The sequence below is a fragment of the Myotis lucifugus genome, unplaced genomic scaffold, assembly GCF_000147115.1.
Source record: "Myotis lucifugus unplaced genomic scaffold, Myoluc2.0 scaffold_129, whole genome shotgun sequence".
NCBI classification, from domain to species: domain Eukaryota; kingdom Metazoa; phylum Chordata; class Mammalia; order Chiroptera; family Vespertilionidae; genus Myotis; species Myotis lucifugus.
Window position 1 is genome coordinate 2,757,326 of NW_005871177.1, and position 15,837 is coordinate 2,773,162.

A 15,837-nucleotide genomic window follows, 5' to 3' on the forward strand; every position below is an offset into this window, starting at 1 on the left:
ATGGTCCAATTTAGTGTGAACAGAATGCACCTTCTAAAAGAATCACTGCTTTCAAATCATACCTAGTTTTAAATTGCATTGAAGTAAAAAAGTAGTATGTATTTTTCTTGTCTTCTAAGTTTTCTTTCCACGATTCCTTACTTACAAAGTAGTAAACAAAGAAATTCATAGAACATGAATATATACATTATATATATACATAATCCTCACCTGAGGATATTTTTCCATTGATTTTTAGAGAGAGTGGAAGAGAAAGGGAAAGAGAGAGAGAAAAATATCGATGTGAGAGAAACACATTGATTGGTTGCCTCCTGCACAAGCCCTGACCAGGGCCTGGGCCAGGGAAGAGCCTGCAACCAAGGTATGTGCTCTTGACCAGAATCTAACCTGGGACCCTTCAGTCTGCAGGCCGATGCTCTATCCACTGAGTCAAATCAGCTAGGGCCATAGAAATATCTTGAAGTAAAAATATAGCTCTCATAGAGAATATTTGGATTTTTAGGATACAAGCATTGATGAAAAAGTTTCCAGTAAGGCTGTATTGCCTGTGTGTTCTCACAGTGACTGCTCCCTATGTACAATAGTATGTATTTTTGAAGTATAGTCTATTAATGGAAGTTATCTCTGTTAAGTGGAACCCATTATGATTTAACTAGTCATGATGTAAGTGTCTTAAGTCACAGCAGGGTACCTACTACAGATACATATATTTTTCTCTTGATCAAATAACTGAATGGACCTTTGTTGGTCAAAAAACTAATGGACTCATCTTAGCCAACATTTTATTTTACTAATGTGAAATGAAGGCATCACATTTAGAAATAAAATTTAAGCAAGAGATCCTATGGCCAGACTTCAGGGCTTGTTCATTGTACCATCTTTTACAGTAGCTTTTCCTTTTGGTGTTTGTCAGTAAGAGGTCAGAGGGAAATAGAGGCAGTTATAAAAAGCAGGAGGGCCTGTGGATGGTTTAAAACTTACTCAGATTCAACTATGGAGCCTCGTGCCTATTTGGAGGAAGAGATCAAGGAACCAGTGGAGCAAGGATGATTACAGGAAATGGGGAGGCAGTGAGGAGCGTCAGCAGCTCTGAGGATAAACTTGTGTTTCATGGTGTACACTGCAGTTGTGAAAGTCCTACAGAATTGAGTTAAACTTGCTGGGCTGACAGGTTTGCTCTATGGCAGACATGACGACGTGGACCGGCACACTTAACACTGTTTCAGAATCACTCAGGTTTGAAAAGGGTATTGAAAACATAGGCGAGTTAATGGAATTGTTTTTTTTAGTTGATGGATTTTTAAATGTATCTGTGTGACTAAAGTAGACTGCTTGATTGTATTGACCAGTGAACAGATATACTGAAAGCAAAGGTAGATTTCAGACAACCTTACTTATTTTTTCCTTAAAGATTTTACGCTGACTGGCATAGAAACTGACCAATCAGAACCAAATCTGGGTGAAGTGCGAGGAGCCAATGACTGCCTAGGAGGCGGAGCTTTTGACACTCTGGTATAGAAACTGACCAGTCAGAACCTAATCTGGGTGAACTGCAAAGGCAGAACCTAAGGTGGTGAGTGAGGAGGGGTTTTAAGGGCAGCAGCTGTTTGGTGTAAGGTGTAAGAAAGCAGTTCAATTTTTAATGACCGGTTTGGCAGTATAGTGCATATGGCTGGCTATCAGTCCAGATGTAGGGATTATGTATTTTTGTCTGCCAAGAGCATCTCCTCCTGCTGAAAAAGCCTCCCCCCACCCCATTTAAGCAATCCTATCCTATATAATCTATTTATAAAAGGGTAATATGCTAATTAGACCAGGTTGACCGGCCATCTTCCGGACGTCTGACTTCCAGACAAAGCCATGGTGGTGGGGGCCGAGGCAGGGGCAGTTAGGGGTGATTAGGCCGGCAAGTGAGGGCCGTTGGGGGTGAGATCAGTCCAGCAAGGGAGGGCAGTTAGGGGCGATCAGGCCGGCAGGGGAGAGCAGTTAGGGGCAAGATCAGTCTGGCAGGGGAGGGCCTTTGGGGGCGAAATCAGGCTGGCAGGGGAGGGCCATTGGGGGCAAGATCAGGCTGGCGGGGGAGGGCAGTTGGGGGCAACCAGGCTGGCAGGGGAGGTAGTTGGGGGCGAGATCAGGCCGACAAGGGAGGGCAGTTAGGGGTGATCAGGCAGGAAGGCAGAGGCAGTTAGGGGCGATCAGGCAGGCAGGCAGAGAGGTTAGGGGTGATCAGGCAGGCAGGCATTCTTTTTTGAATGAATGAATGAATGAATGAATGATTTTCATTTATAAATTGGGACAATCAGCTATCACCTGATAAATTCTGTAGCTTTAATAAAGCTGTAATTTCTAGGAGATGGTGTAGAAATACCTTGAAGTAGGAGTAAGAAGATAATTCTCTAACCTAGGTGAACCACTTCTCTGTACCTTGATTTCCTGAGTTATTCTAGAAAATATGAGACACTACTTTGTCCATTGAAAGATTCTTAACAAATGTAAACTGGACTATTGTTCTGGAGAATAAGCAAATTTTATTACAACTCCTGTGCTTTGATGTAATTTCTACTGTTTTTACAAAATTTTTATGATAGTTGAAAATTTGTGAGGAAAGATATATAATCATAAGTCAGCCTGTCATGTAACAGTACAAATATTTGAAAAGCAATAAACATAATTAAAAATTCTTATTTTAGGGCCTCATAATTTCTTTTCTTTTTTGGTTTTTTAATTTTGATTTATTGGGGTGACATTGGTTAATAAAAGTATATAGTTTTCAGGTGTACAGTTCTATAATACATCATCTGTATAATGTATTGTGTGTTCACCACCCAAAATCAAGTCTTCTTTGTCACCATTTATCCCCCATTATCCCTCTTCCACCTCCCTCCACCCTCTTTTCCCTCTGGTAATCACCATACTGTTGTCTGTGTCTAAGGGTTTTTTGTTTGTTTTGTTTTTGCTTAATTCCTTCACCTTTTTCACCCAGCCCCTCTAGCTGCTGCCCGTCTGTTCTCTATCTGTATTTTTTTCCCATCTATATATGACTTTTGCACATGCTTCATTTCATTACCCCTCACAGCTTAAATTCCAGATTAATATTTTATGTTGCTTTTAAGTTTTAGGTACAATTTTACTACCATTATTTTAATAGTTTTTGCTCTTGGACTTCTTTAATATTTTTCTGTTCCATGTATTTTAGTAAATAAGTACAGTTGAGCAGAATAATGGATACTATCTGTGGTCTTGAAAGATAGTCTTTGTTTTTTATAAAATGTAAAATCAGTATTTTTTACTAACTGGTAACATCTTATGTGTGCTGTTTGTCAAGCCATTCAACCTCTTTGTGATTTACTTTCAATATCTATAAAATTGGAATAATAATTCTCATAGAGTTATCAATATGATTAAATGAGATAAATATCTGTAAATAACTTTTAAAAGTTTTCTGTACATAATAAATGCTCATTAAAAGTTGACTTTAATTGTTATTGTTGATGATGATAGTAATAATGTACCAACATTTCTTTTTGCAACCTTTTCCATATGTGATTAATTGTTTATTTTAGCCCTGTAGTAACACTGGACCATTAATTTTTTATTGCTACCTGATATTTCTCTATTATTTCTCCCCAATTTATCGTAGAATTTGATGGGTTTTTTTCTAAATTTCTATTAAACTTTAGGATTAATAATAGACAGTAATTTATATACAATTGTTGAACACAGAATTGAGTGACAACAATCAAATGTCAAAAGGCTTTTTAAGTAATATAGTTTAAGAAGTACATGTCGGAGCTCTTATTTTACTCTTTGAAAAACATCTGCTTAATGGAGATTCAGGTCTATCAAAGTTAATCTGTTTATCTGCCATTATATTCTACTTGACTATTAAAATTCCATTTTTTACATTTGTAATAATTTCCATACTTTCTGATATTTATATCAGACTAGAGGCCTGGTGCATGAATTCATGCACGGGTGAGGTCCCTCAGGGTGGCCTTGGGGATCGGGCCCCAGCTCAAGCCCCCAGCCTTGCAGCCCCACCTGGCACCCCGCCTTGGCCTGGCACCACCCCCTCACCTGCTCCACCATCCCACCTATGGGGCAATTGATCATGGCCAGCCCCACCTGGCTCCCTCAGTGCCTGGGAGCCAGGCAGCGGCCCTGCCCCCTGCTGTTGCCACTGCTGGTTGCCATTTGGAGGGCGATTGACGGGGCAATTGGACCCCTGCTCGCACCCACCTTGCACCCGCTCACTTGCTCAACCATCCTCCCACTCATCAGGGTCGGCAGCGCTTCCACTGCCACCCACTGCCAGTGCCGTGTGGCTGACACCCACCATTTTTTGTGGCCCCCCCCCCCCCCCCGCAGTGGTCAGTGCACATCATAGCGAGAGGTCGAATGACCACCCAAGGGGACAATTTGCATACTAGGCTTTTGTTATATAGGATGCTTACAGTGTAGCATCTTTAGAAATTTAGGAGATAATTTGAAGTAACTTTTAGTGGATGATATATCTTTAAAAAGTATATTATGATTTTGAGGTGAGTATAGATGACAAACTTCCTTTAAGAAAATAAATCACTTGGTTTTTTTACCACATTCAGTTTGCAGCTAAGGGTGCTAAATGTTTAGTACATGGGAAATGTTACAAGTAGCAGAGTCTAGTTTACACAAAGCCTTTCTGTTTATATTCTTCGAGTTAGAGCTGCTGCATGCATTAAAACTTCTATGATTTTAGTCACTATCTGCTGAAATTTTAAATATGGGGCATATTATGTTTATACCAAAGAACAAAACTGAAATTATGTAATTATCTAATTGAATCGATTTCACAATATTCACTGTTCCATCGTAAAAGTTGCTCTACAGTGTCACTCCTTTTAAACCATTTAATCAAAGTTTCTTAAAGCTTTAGTTTTCAAAAATGTAAGTAGTGTAGTGGTGGAAGTTGAACTCTGCTTATTCATAGTTCACCAACATTTCATTTATTAAAATTTGCATCTTATTTTCTTAGCCATACTATTTAAATACATTATTTTGATCATAAGGATATAAGTTTCCAGGTTTTATTATGCAAACTTTATAGTGACCATAATAGGTTTGTATGTTATTTTGAGTAATTAGCCTTGAGGAAAAACATATAATTACAAGACTGGAAAATTGAGTGATTCTTAGAGCATTAGCATTATACTTTCAAGGAACCAAAGAGTTGATGATACTGTTTTATGGATAACTTCATTCAAAAGTGATGGTATTCCTTCCTGATGGAGATTTATTACTACTTTTGCCTGATTAGATAGGATCTGTGTCACTAAGAAGGAAAAAGAAATTATTAAGAATTTAAAAGAGAAAAGGAAAGTGTGGGGGAGAAGAGGGTAATGAAGGTGATGGGTGGAATTAACTAAGATTATGAGACGTAGGGGCCTGCTTTGTTATAAAGAGCTCAGAGAGAAGGTGAGAAGATTGTGGGAAAGAGAGTAGGGGTTAATAGCACTGTCTACACTCCATGAAGACACTTTTGGCACAAGGAAACCTTTTTGCTATTTGGATCCTTTTAGGTATGTGGATAAAAGGGAGAATGGCCTGACTGGTTTGGCTCAGTGGATAGAGCGTCGGCCTGCAGACGCAAGGGTCCCAGGTTTGATTCCGGTCAAGGGCATGTACCTTGGTTGCGGGCACATCCCCAGTAGGGGGTGTGCAGGAGGCGGCTGATTGATGTTTCTCTCATCGATGTTTCTAACTCTCTATCCATCTCCCTTCCTCTCTGTAAAAAAATCAAAATATTTAAAAAATAAAAGGGAGAAAGTGTGTAATTCATTAATTACATATCAACTAGAGGCCCAATGCATGAAGATTCGTGCAAGTATAGGCCTTCCTTCCCCTGGCTGCCAGCACCAGCTTCCCTCCGGCACCCAGGACCCGGGCTGCTTCGCTCTGCCTGCCGCCGCCACCCACCGGGACCTGGGCTGCTTTGCTCCTGCCACTGCAGGGCACCCAGGACCTGGGCTGCTTTGCTCCTGCCACTGCCAGGCACCCAGGACCTGGGCTGCTTTGCTCCAGCCACCACCAAGCATCTGGAACTGGGGCTTGCTTTGCTCTGGCCGCTGCCACCACCCACCGGGGGCATACTCCGAGCCGCGTTGCGGCTCCTTGGAGCACGCCCCCACCCCTGGTGTGTGTCTGCTGGGGCTGGGGGCAGCACACAGTCCCCTCCCACCCATCTGCGCACACAGCTCCTCCTGAGTTAGTCGTGACGCCGGCTAATTTGCATATTACCAATTTTATATATATATATATATATATATATAGGGAATGTATAAATCAGATGTTCACAACTTTAAAAAAGCATTGATTATGCTTTCATGCTACTTAGGGAACACCTTTGTTATGAATGGTATGGAAATACTAATGTACTAGGCATATTTAACATTTTATTACTTTCTGTATTTATGTCTCCGTATTAAAATCTGAAACATAGAGATGATAATATCCAAATGTGCCATGTTAAAAATGTGTTATTAATTATTATGGATACTATGAAAATAAGAGACTAACAAATATTAATTAATTTTATTTAAGGGACCAGTCTAAGCTTTTGTCAGTTTGTAATTTCAATTTATGTTTCCTTTCAATAAGTTTCATAGGAGGATTTACAAAGGGATCCCACTCCAGCTCCGAGGTGAAGTCTGGGCTCTACTTCTTGAGATCCCGAAAATGAAAGAAGAAACAAGGGACCTTTATAATGTGAGTATCTGATGCCAACCTGTTATTTTGAAATTCAGAAGTAAAATTCATTTCTTTAAGCATTCAAGGTGATGTAAGGTATTCGTATCATCATTTGAAATTATATGATAGAGGCCCGGTCCACAGATTCATGCACTGGAGTGGTCCCTCATCCTGGCCTGAGCCCTCTTGCAATCTGGGATGCGAGTGAAGCAGATTCAGGGCCAACAGTGCCCTACCAGCAACCTAACCCACAGCTGATTCTGTGAGGAATTGGGCTCCCTCCTCCCTCGTCTGTGGGTCCGGGGTGCGGGTGAAGCAGAGTCGGGGCCAACAGTGCCCTAGCAGCAACCTAACCCATGACCGATTCCACGATGAATTGGGCTCCCTCCTCTACTCATCGGAGCGTCTGCCCTATGGTGGTCATTGCGTATCATAGCTACCAGGCGAACGGTCAAACGGTTGGTTAGGCTTTTATATATACACTATAGAGGCCCGGTGCACAAAAATTTGTGCACTCGGGGGGGGGGGGTCCCTCAGCCCAGCCTATACCCTCTTGCAGTCTGGGATCCCTCGGAGGATGTCCACCTGCTGGCTTAGGCCCACTCCCTGGGGAATCGGGCCCAAGCTGGCAATCAGACATCCCTCTGGCAGCCCGGCAGCCCTCAGGGGATGTCCACTTGCCAGCAAGGAGCAGGCCTAAGCTGCAGTCGGACATCCTTAGCGCTGCTGAGGAGGCGGGAGAGGCTCCCACCACCACCACTGTACTGGCAGTCGTCAGCCTGGCTTGTGGCTGAGCAGAGCTCCCCCTGTGGGAGCACACTGACCACCAGGGGGTAGCTCCTGCATTGAGAGTCTGCCCCCTGGTCATCAGTGTGTGTCATAGTGACCAGTCATTCCCAGTCGTTCTGCTGTTATGGTCAGTTTGCATATTACCTTTTTATTATATAGGCTAGAGGCCTGGTGCATGGGTGGGGGCCGGCTGGTTTGCCCTGAAGGGTGTCCCGGATCAGCGTGGGGGTCCCGCTGGGGTGCCTGGCCAGCCTGGGTGAGGGGCTGATGGGTGTGTGCAGCTGGTCATACCCCTTTCAGGGTGGGAGTCCCCACTGGGGTGCCTGGCCAGCCTGGGTGAGGGGCTGATGGCTGTTTGCAGGCTGGTCAAGCCCCCCCATCCAGTGAGGACCCTCACCCCATGGAGGTTTGGCCAACCTGGGTGACAGCTGATGGCTGTTTTCAGGCTGGCCACACCCCCTTTAGGGTGGGGGGTCCCCACTGGGGTGCCTGGCCAGTCTGGGTGAGGGGCTGAGCGCCGTTTTCAGGCTGGCTAAGCCCCCTGGTGACGTAAGCTCCCAGCCTCTTCTTTTTTTCTTTTTTCTTTTTAATTCTGGGATTTATTTACCTTCTATAATTGAAATTTTGTAGTCTTGAGAGGAGCTCAGAGCCGGCCAGGGTGGGCAGGAGGGAAGCTTGGCTTCCTCCATCGCCAGGGGCAACCAAGCCTCCTGCTCGCTCCAGCTCCGTGGCCATGGCCGGCTGAAAGCAGGTATCTGGGGTTTATTTATCTTCTATAATTGAAACTTTGTTGCTTTGAGTGGAGCTCAGAACTGGCTGCAGCAGGCGGGAAGCTTGGCTTCCTCCATCACTGGAGCAACCAAGCCTCCTGCTCGCTCCAGCTCCATGGCCACGCTGGCTGAAAGCAGGTATCTGGGGTTTATTTACCTTTTATAATTGAAACTTTGTTGCCTTGAGAGGAGGTAGCAGCCAGCCGGGAAGCTTGGCTTCCTCCATCATTGGGGCAACCAAGCCTCCTGCTCGCTCCAGCTCCATGGCTGCCGGCCGCCATCTTGGTTGGGTTAATTTGCATATAGTCGCTCTGATTGGCTGCTGGGCGTGGCTTAGCATGTAGCAAAGGTATGGTCAATTTGTATTTTGTCTTTTATTAGTGTAGATGGCTTAATGAGACTTAAGCATGGGTAAGTATAAATTATATAAATTTTAATTTCCCATCTGATTAAACGTGTGTGAAATGCCACTAAATTGACAGCAGAGAGTGTTTTAAAAGCAAATCCACAAGGAAGAAAAAATAGAAGAGATAACAGCTGTCAATTTTTGAAAACCAGAATTCAGACAGATACTTTGTAGTCTTAGCAAACCTGAGAAAACTAATCATGGACTAGTAGTGAGAAATTGGAGAAGCACTTGATTTATATTTCAGAATCTCCAAAAGTTTTGATAATTGCTTAATTCCAGGTACCTCTGGAAGTGGAAGTGAAGCTAAACATAGTAGAAGTGGTTAAAAGTCTGCTGCAGAAGCAGTTAGAGCCCTTACGTCTCCTTCCCCAACCCAAGCAGGAGATTGGAGGTTCACCATTTGGAGAGGGTAAAACAGAGGGCCTCTGGGCTGGAGAACACAGGCATTGCTGAGGGTGGGCTGCTGTGGTGCAAGCACGGAGGAATTGAATATCCTGAACTTGGGGCATTGCAGCCTTTCCTTCCACTCAGCTCCCAGAACATCGACTGCTGGGTGCTTGTCTTTTTGGCAGATCAGAAGTGCCTTCTCTGGGGAATCTGACCACCCTAAGAAAATGAACCCAAAGATACTGACTAGGGGAACCCCAGTGAAACTGCCCAGCCACTGAAGACAGTTGTGAATCCCCACCTCTGCACACAGAACTTTCCACCAGCTGTTAGTCTCCTACTTTTAAATATAAGAGACAATGAAATATCTCTGTTCATTTGAGAAAAGGAGCTAATATGAAAGAGAAATGAGGAGAACTGGGAATAAAGGAACTTGCAAGAAACAGACCAGAAGAAAACAAAAAAACTATCAATATCTTCAGAAGGATAAAAATAGATATTGCATCCATAAAACAAGTATAGAATGCTCTTAAAAGGAACATTTGAGAACAGCAAAGAGTTTAGGATTATAAAAATGATAATAGAAATGAAAGATTCTAGAGGAGGGTTGAAAATAACAATTGAAGAAATTTCCCAGAAAATAGATTATGAAGTTAAAGAGATGGAAAATAATAGAGAAAATATAAGAAAATTAATTGACAGCCCAGGAGATCCAACACTGTAATAATAAGAGTTCCAGAAAGAGAAAATGGGGTCGTGGGAGGAGAGGCTGGGGAAATCAACAAAGGAATTATTGAAGAAAATTGTTCAGAACTGAGAGATGTATGAGTTTTTAAGATTGAAAAGATCCATCAAATGCCCAATCCTGTGGCTAAAAATAGATCCAAACCAAGCACAAAAATGTGAAGTTTCAGACCTGGAGAGAGAAACTCCTATAAGCTTCTAGAGAGAAAAAACAGACTTCATATAAAGAAGCGTGAATTAGAATGGAAACACTGGAAGTTAGAAGACAATGAAGGCAATGCCTTTTGAGCAAAAATATTTTCCAATTTAAAATTCAAAATGGCCAAATAAGAAAGGAGGTAGCTATCAGGCATTCAAAGTTTCAAAAAATACACCCTTTCACAGGAGCTACTGGAGGATGTGGTCCTCCGGAACAAGGAAATAAACCAGGAAAGAAGATGTGAAATGCAGGAAACAGGGGGCCCAAGCAAAGAGATGCCTAACAGATGGTAAAGGGAGACCCCAAGGATAGTGCAGTAGTCCAAACTAGAGCAGGTCAGAAGGCTCTGGGAGCGATGTCTGCAAACAGTTGAAATTGAGAAAATACCCCTTCTGTTTGAGCATCATGAGAAGAGATTTATGCAACATAAAGTGGGTTTGGGATTGAGTTAGTGACAGCTGTGTAGAAGACAAGCAAATCAAAAAATAATGCAATGATCAACTCCAAGAAAAACAAGAATATTGTATTGGAAAGAAAAAATAAATTATAGTGGACTACATGGCTTAGCTATGAAGAGCTTTTACATAGCAATCCAAACTCCAAAAAGTTCTCTATCCAAAATTAGTTTCTACCTCTATTGATAGGACAGGAGGGAAAAGGGGGATGGGAAAAGAGGAAATGGGAGTAGTAGAGATGGGGCATGAATGGGAGAGAAACTTTTCATTGTGTACCTTTTTATATTTTTTCATGTTTGAACAATGGAAATGATTTTCCTAAACCAAAAGAACTTTTAAAATGAAAATTATTTAATACTAGAGGCCCGGTGCACAAAAATTTGTGCACTGGCGGGGGGCGGTGTCCCTCAGCCCCACTTGTGCCCTCTCACAGTCTGGGACCCCTCGGGAGATAACGACCTGCTGGCTTAGGCCTGCTCCTGGGTGGCAGAGGGCGGCCCAATCCCTAGGTGCAGCCCCTGGTCGGGCTCAGAGCAGGGCCGATTGGGGAGTTGAGACGCCGCCCCCTGTCATGCACAGAGCAGGGCGGATCGGGAGGTTGCAATGCCACCCCGAATCACGCTCAGGGTAGGGCCAATTGGGGAATTGGGGCACCACACCCTGTCACACTCAAGGCAGGGTCGATGGGAAGGTTGTGGCGCCACCCCCTGTCATGCACAGAGCAGGGCTGATCAGGGGGTTGGGGCGCTGCCCCATGTCATGCACAGAGCAGGGCCAATCAGGGGGTTTGGGCACTCCCCCGTCACACTCAGGGCAGGGTCGATGGGGAGGTTGCAGCTCCACCCTGTCACACACAGAGCCACAGGGCGATCAGGGGGTTGGGGAGCTCCCCCCTATCAGGCACAGAGCAAGGCCGATCAGGGGGTTGGGGCGCCTTCCCCTGTCACAAACAGAGCAGGGCAGATAGGGAGGTTGTGGCCCCGCCCCCTGTCACACACAGAGCCTCAGGGCGATCAGGGGGTTTGGGCGCTGCCCCCTGTCACACTGCTCCAGGGGCCAGAAGGCCTCGCAGCTCTGCTTGACACCGGGACAGTGAGGCCTTGCTGCTCCGCTGATCCCAGTGCTGGGAGGCTTCGAGGCTCCACTTGACACTAGAGCAGTGAGGCCTCGCTGCTCCGCTGATCCCGGTGCTGGGAGGCCTCCCTGCTCCGCTGATCCCGGTGCCAGGAGGCCTCGCGGCTCCGCTGATTCCGGGTTCAGGAGGCCTCACGGCTCCGCTGATCCCGGTGCTGGGAGGCATATTACCCTTTTACTATATAGGATAGAGGCCTGGTGCACGGGTGGGGGCCAGCTGGTTTGCCCTGAAGGGTGTCCTGGATCAGGGTGGGGGTCCCACTTGGGTGCCTGGCCAGCCTGGATGAGGGGATGATGGCTGTTTGCAGCTGGTCACACCCCCTTTAGGGTGGGGGTCCCCACTGGGGTGCCTGGCCAGTCTGGGTGAGGGGTTGAGGGCCGTTTTCAGGCTGGTGGGCGACTGAAGCTCCCAACCTCTCCTTTTTTTCTTTTTTTCTTTTATTCTGGGATTTATCTACCTTCTATGGCTGTCACTGGAGCTGAGAGCCGGCTTTAGCTCTGAGGCTCGGCTCCAGCTTGAGGCCTCGGCTGCTGAAAGCAGGAATCTAGGGTTTGTTTGGGTTCTATAATTGCAACATTGTTTCGGTCCTGCTGCTCCAGCTCTGACTGCTGAAAGCATGTATCTGGGTATTTTTTAGCTTCTATAATTGCAACATTGTTTTTTAGAGAGCAGCTCACAGGCCGGCAAGGCAGGTGGGGAACCTTGGCTTCCTCCATCACTGGAGCAAGCAAGCCTCCTGTTCGCTTCAGCTGCCTGGCTGCCGGCCGCCATCTTGGTTGGCAGTTAATTTGCATATCACCCTGATTAGCCAATGGGAAGCATGTTGGAGGTACGGTTAATTACCATGTTTGTCTATTATTAGATAGGATTTGTCATAGACTTTTCAAAAGCTGATTTTCATAAAAATGTGCTTTTATTCCCCCCCTTTTTTTCCTCTTCAGAAATTAAAACTCAGAGCACGTGGTTGTTCACCTGATATCAGACAAATAGACCTTGATGTCAACCGCACATTTAGGGACCATATTATGTTTAGAGACAGATACGGTGTTAAGTAAGTAAATTTTAATATCATGCATTGTAAATAGCCTTTGTAAGTAGTCTGAATCAAAATCTTTATTAACTTAAAATGTGAGTGTTAGAATGCCTCCTAAAGACTAATCTTCATTCATGTTCTGAAATTTTACACTTTGCAGATCATTTGGTTCATGTTGTGTGAAACTTAGGTTCAAAGTTAACTTAAACTTTTAAATTTTTTACATAGTTGGTGCTATAAAAATTGTTAAAGAATCATTTTATGATGTGTGAATTCTTAAAAATATGGCACTTTATTAAAAGTCTTAGAAAAGAAATGATAGATTGTGTTGCTTTTCGAGAACTGTGTCAGTGATAAATATATCCCTATAACTATGACCTCATATGGAGATGAAACTAAAAAAACTTTAGTTAGATGAATGAATGAAATGACTATGACAGTTATGAATGAAAGGTATAGTTTTGCTGACCTCTATATTGGTTAGGGTTCAACCAGAGAAACAGAAACCAATAAAAGATATACAGGTTGTCCCCAAAAATGTATATACACTTTAATAGCTGATAGTTCAATTTTGAAAATGAAATGTATTTTAATAAACACTGCCTTTATAATTATTCAAACTGTGTATATATTTTGGGGGGACACACTATATATTAAAGAGAATTATTGTGAGGAATTGGCTTACACAGTTTTGGGGCTGACTAGGCAGGTCTGAGGTCCAAAGGGCAGACTGGGACTCTTGGGCATGAGCTGAAGCTGTTGACACAGGAGGAATTTCCTCTTCAGAGAAGCCACAGATCTGCTCTTACAGCCTTTTAGCTGATTGAATCAGGCCCACCCAGACTATCTAGGATGATCTGCTCTACTTAAAGTCAACCAATTATAGATTTCAACCACATCTGCAAAATACCTTCTTTATAGCAACACCTATTGTAGTCTCACCATGTTGACAAAGTTGACCATCACAGTCAACCCTTGTCAATTTAATTTCCATATAAAGACAATAACAAAGTTATACCTTGCCCTGACTGCTTATGACTGAATATGTTAACTCTTTCCCCGAAAAGGATGTCTGTTTACTGTTCTGCTTTAATATTCTATCAGCTAATTACTATGATATAAAATTAACTGTTGTTACTATATCTCATACGGTGACAAGGAAAAAGAGAAGGAAGAAAAAATATTTTTAACATATACAAACATATACCAAAATAAGAAAAATATACTAATTTATAATCTTTATTTTTGCGATTGGGCATGTGGTCAGAGCTGGTTTATAACTCTTTCCACTATCCAGTCCCTAATTCCTTTTCCCTCAGCAAGTACCTCCGCTAGCTGTGGTTATGCACCTGGTGAGGTGACCTAAACCTTTATTCCTGAAAGATCTCGACCATTAGCAACCCATCCTGAATTGGATTGTTGTAGTTTGCTATTGACTTGAATCACAAGTTTTGGTAATGCTAACATCCTAAATGTCCTATATTTTAGACATACTCTTCCTCATGTCCATTATGTAGTAGCAACTCAAATTCCCCTCAATAATCAGGATCAGTCATCCCAGCCACTTTTTGCCTTTTGATTCAGAGGCAAGAGGAGCCCAAAGTATCTGGGTGGCAGTCTGAAATTCCAGTTCAGTGGAATCGTTGTGTTTCCTGGTAGAAGCCTTCCTCTCTTTGGAACTAAGACCTCTAGACTGCCAGAGAGCCTAAGGTTGATGAGAAGGGAAACAAACATTTTGCTAGTAAAATACCAGAGATAATAGTGGGTGGAGCCCTTCCCACTTCCACCCCTTCAGGCTTGGACCCCTGGATCCTGGCTATGGGAGACAGCACCATATATTGCAGGCTGATTTAAAGCATATACAACCTCCTGGAAGACATTGCTCAGCCTTACAGTTTTGTACACCTAGCTGGCTGGCACTGTAACTGAGGCCATTCCATGGTTCTGTAGGGTCAGTTGCTTCCATGGGGATGATTTTATAGTGAGAATAGTTCAGTGAAAGAAGGCAACGAATTTAAGTAATTGTGAAACCTATTGTGTTTTTTGGCATAAATTCTTTCTATCAAAATGAATGTTATCTAACTCAAATTTATACCATATAGAAATTGTTAAAATTTGAGCTTGGGATCATTTCTTTATTATATTAGTAATTTTATGTGGATTATCTGTTTTCAGTCAACCTATTTTTTTAAGTTTATAATTTTTAAAATGTGTGAAATAACTAGGTTGTGTTCAATATGAATTTTTTCCCCCCACTTCTAGGCAACAGTCCCTGTTCCATGTTCTTGCTGCATATTCTATTTATAATACGGTAAGTTGGAGCATGCCTGCCTGTAGCTCTTTGGGGAGTATTCTGAGGAACAGGAGAATCTTTCCGCACTCCCTTCCTAACAAGGCCCTTTGGGCTGAGTTTCTTCATGTCAGAACTAGATGGTCTCCACAGCCTTTGATCTCTGCGGATCTCTTCAGGGCTCCTTACAATGACCCTGGGTCTAGAGCAAAGCTGATTTGGAAATGGGAAAAATCACAGCATATCAGTGAATCTCACTTTTTCCCTCTTTCTCCAGCCTGTTTGTTTTATTATTTTTGTGTTGTTGTTTGTTTTTATTTTAAGCAAACAGGACTGGGAATGACCAGCGGTAGAAGGACAGGAAGTTGGTAGCTAGATTAATTTTTGCTTTGCACTTTATCCATTCAGTACTGCCTGTGCCTACTTGCTATTCCAAAGAGCAGGCTAAGACTAACCTTTCTGGTAATGGAACATGTTGTTCTTAAAAGGTATTTATCATTCTGGGGGAGATAATAATTTTAGGCAAGATCAATTAAGGTTGAGCCTAATTTGGATGTTAAGTAAATGCTTGTTGACTAGGTTTCAGGCAGGACAGCCTTAGACCTTGAGATATGTCATTTTTATTATGATGAAAACCTTTAAGTTACAAGGGACAGAAATCCCAAACTAGGACAAGTTTAAAAGGAGTTTATTAAAGGGACTTCTCATAGAAATGAAGCAGTAGTTGGACCTCCTGGGGGTTGAAGCTGGTGCGAAGCCATCGGTGAGAAAGAGCTACACTTTTTCTCTCTTCCTCTTGAGCTGACTCTGATTACCTCTGTAAACTGTTTATTCCAGTATTTCTCTCTCCAGTTGCTTTCTTTGCCTACTTATCAGTTTTTCCATGGCTAAAATTGCATC

The 15,837-nt window shown here is 43.2% G+C and overlaps 1 protein-coding gene across 3 annotated transcripts in view; it reads left to right on the forward strand.

Moving 5' to 3' along the window:
* USP6NL (USP6 N-terminal like) overlaps window positions 1-15,837 on the forward strand; it is a 173,841-nt gene that overhangs the window by 123,734 nt on the left and 34,270 nt on the right. For all 3 annotated transcript variants that reach the window (XM_014460336.2, XM_023758392.1, XM_006094102.3), the window contains 3 exons: window positions 6,637-6,744; window positions 12,556-12,665; window positions 14,910-14,958. In XM_014460336.2, coding sequence (XP_014315822.1) covers window positions 6,637-6,744; window positions 12,556-12,665; window positions 14,910-14,958 — 267 coding nt within the window. The remainder of the gene's footprint in view (window positions 1-6,636; window positions 6,745-12,555; window positions 12,666-14,909; window positions 14,959-15,837) is intronic.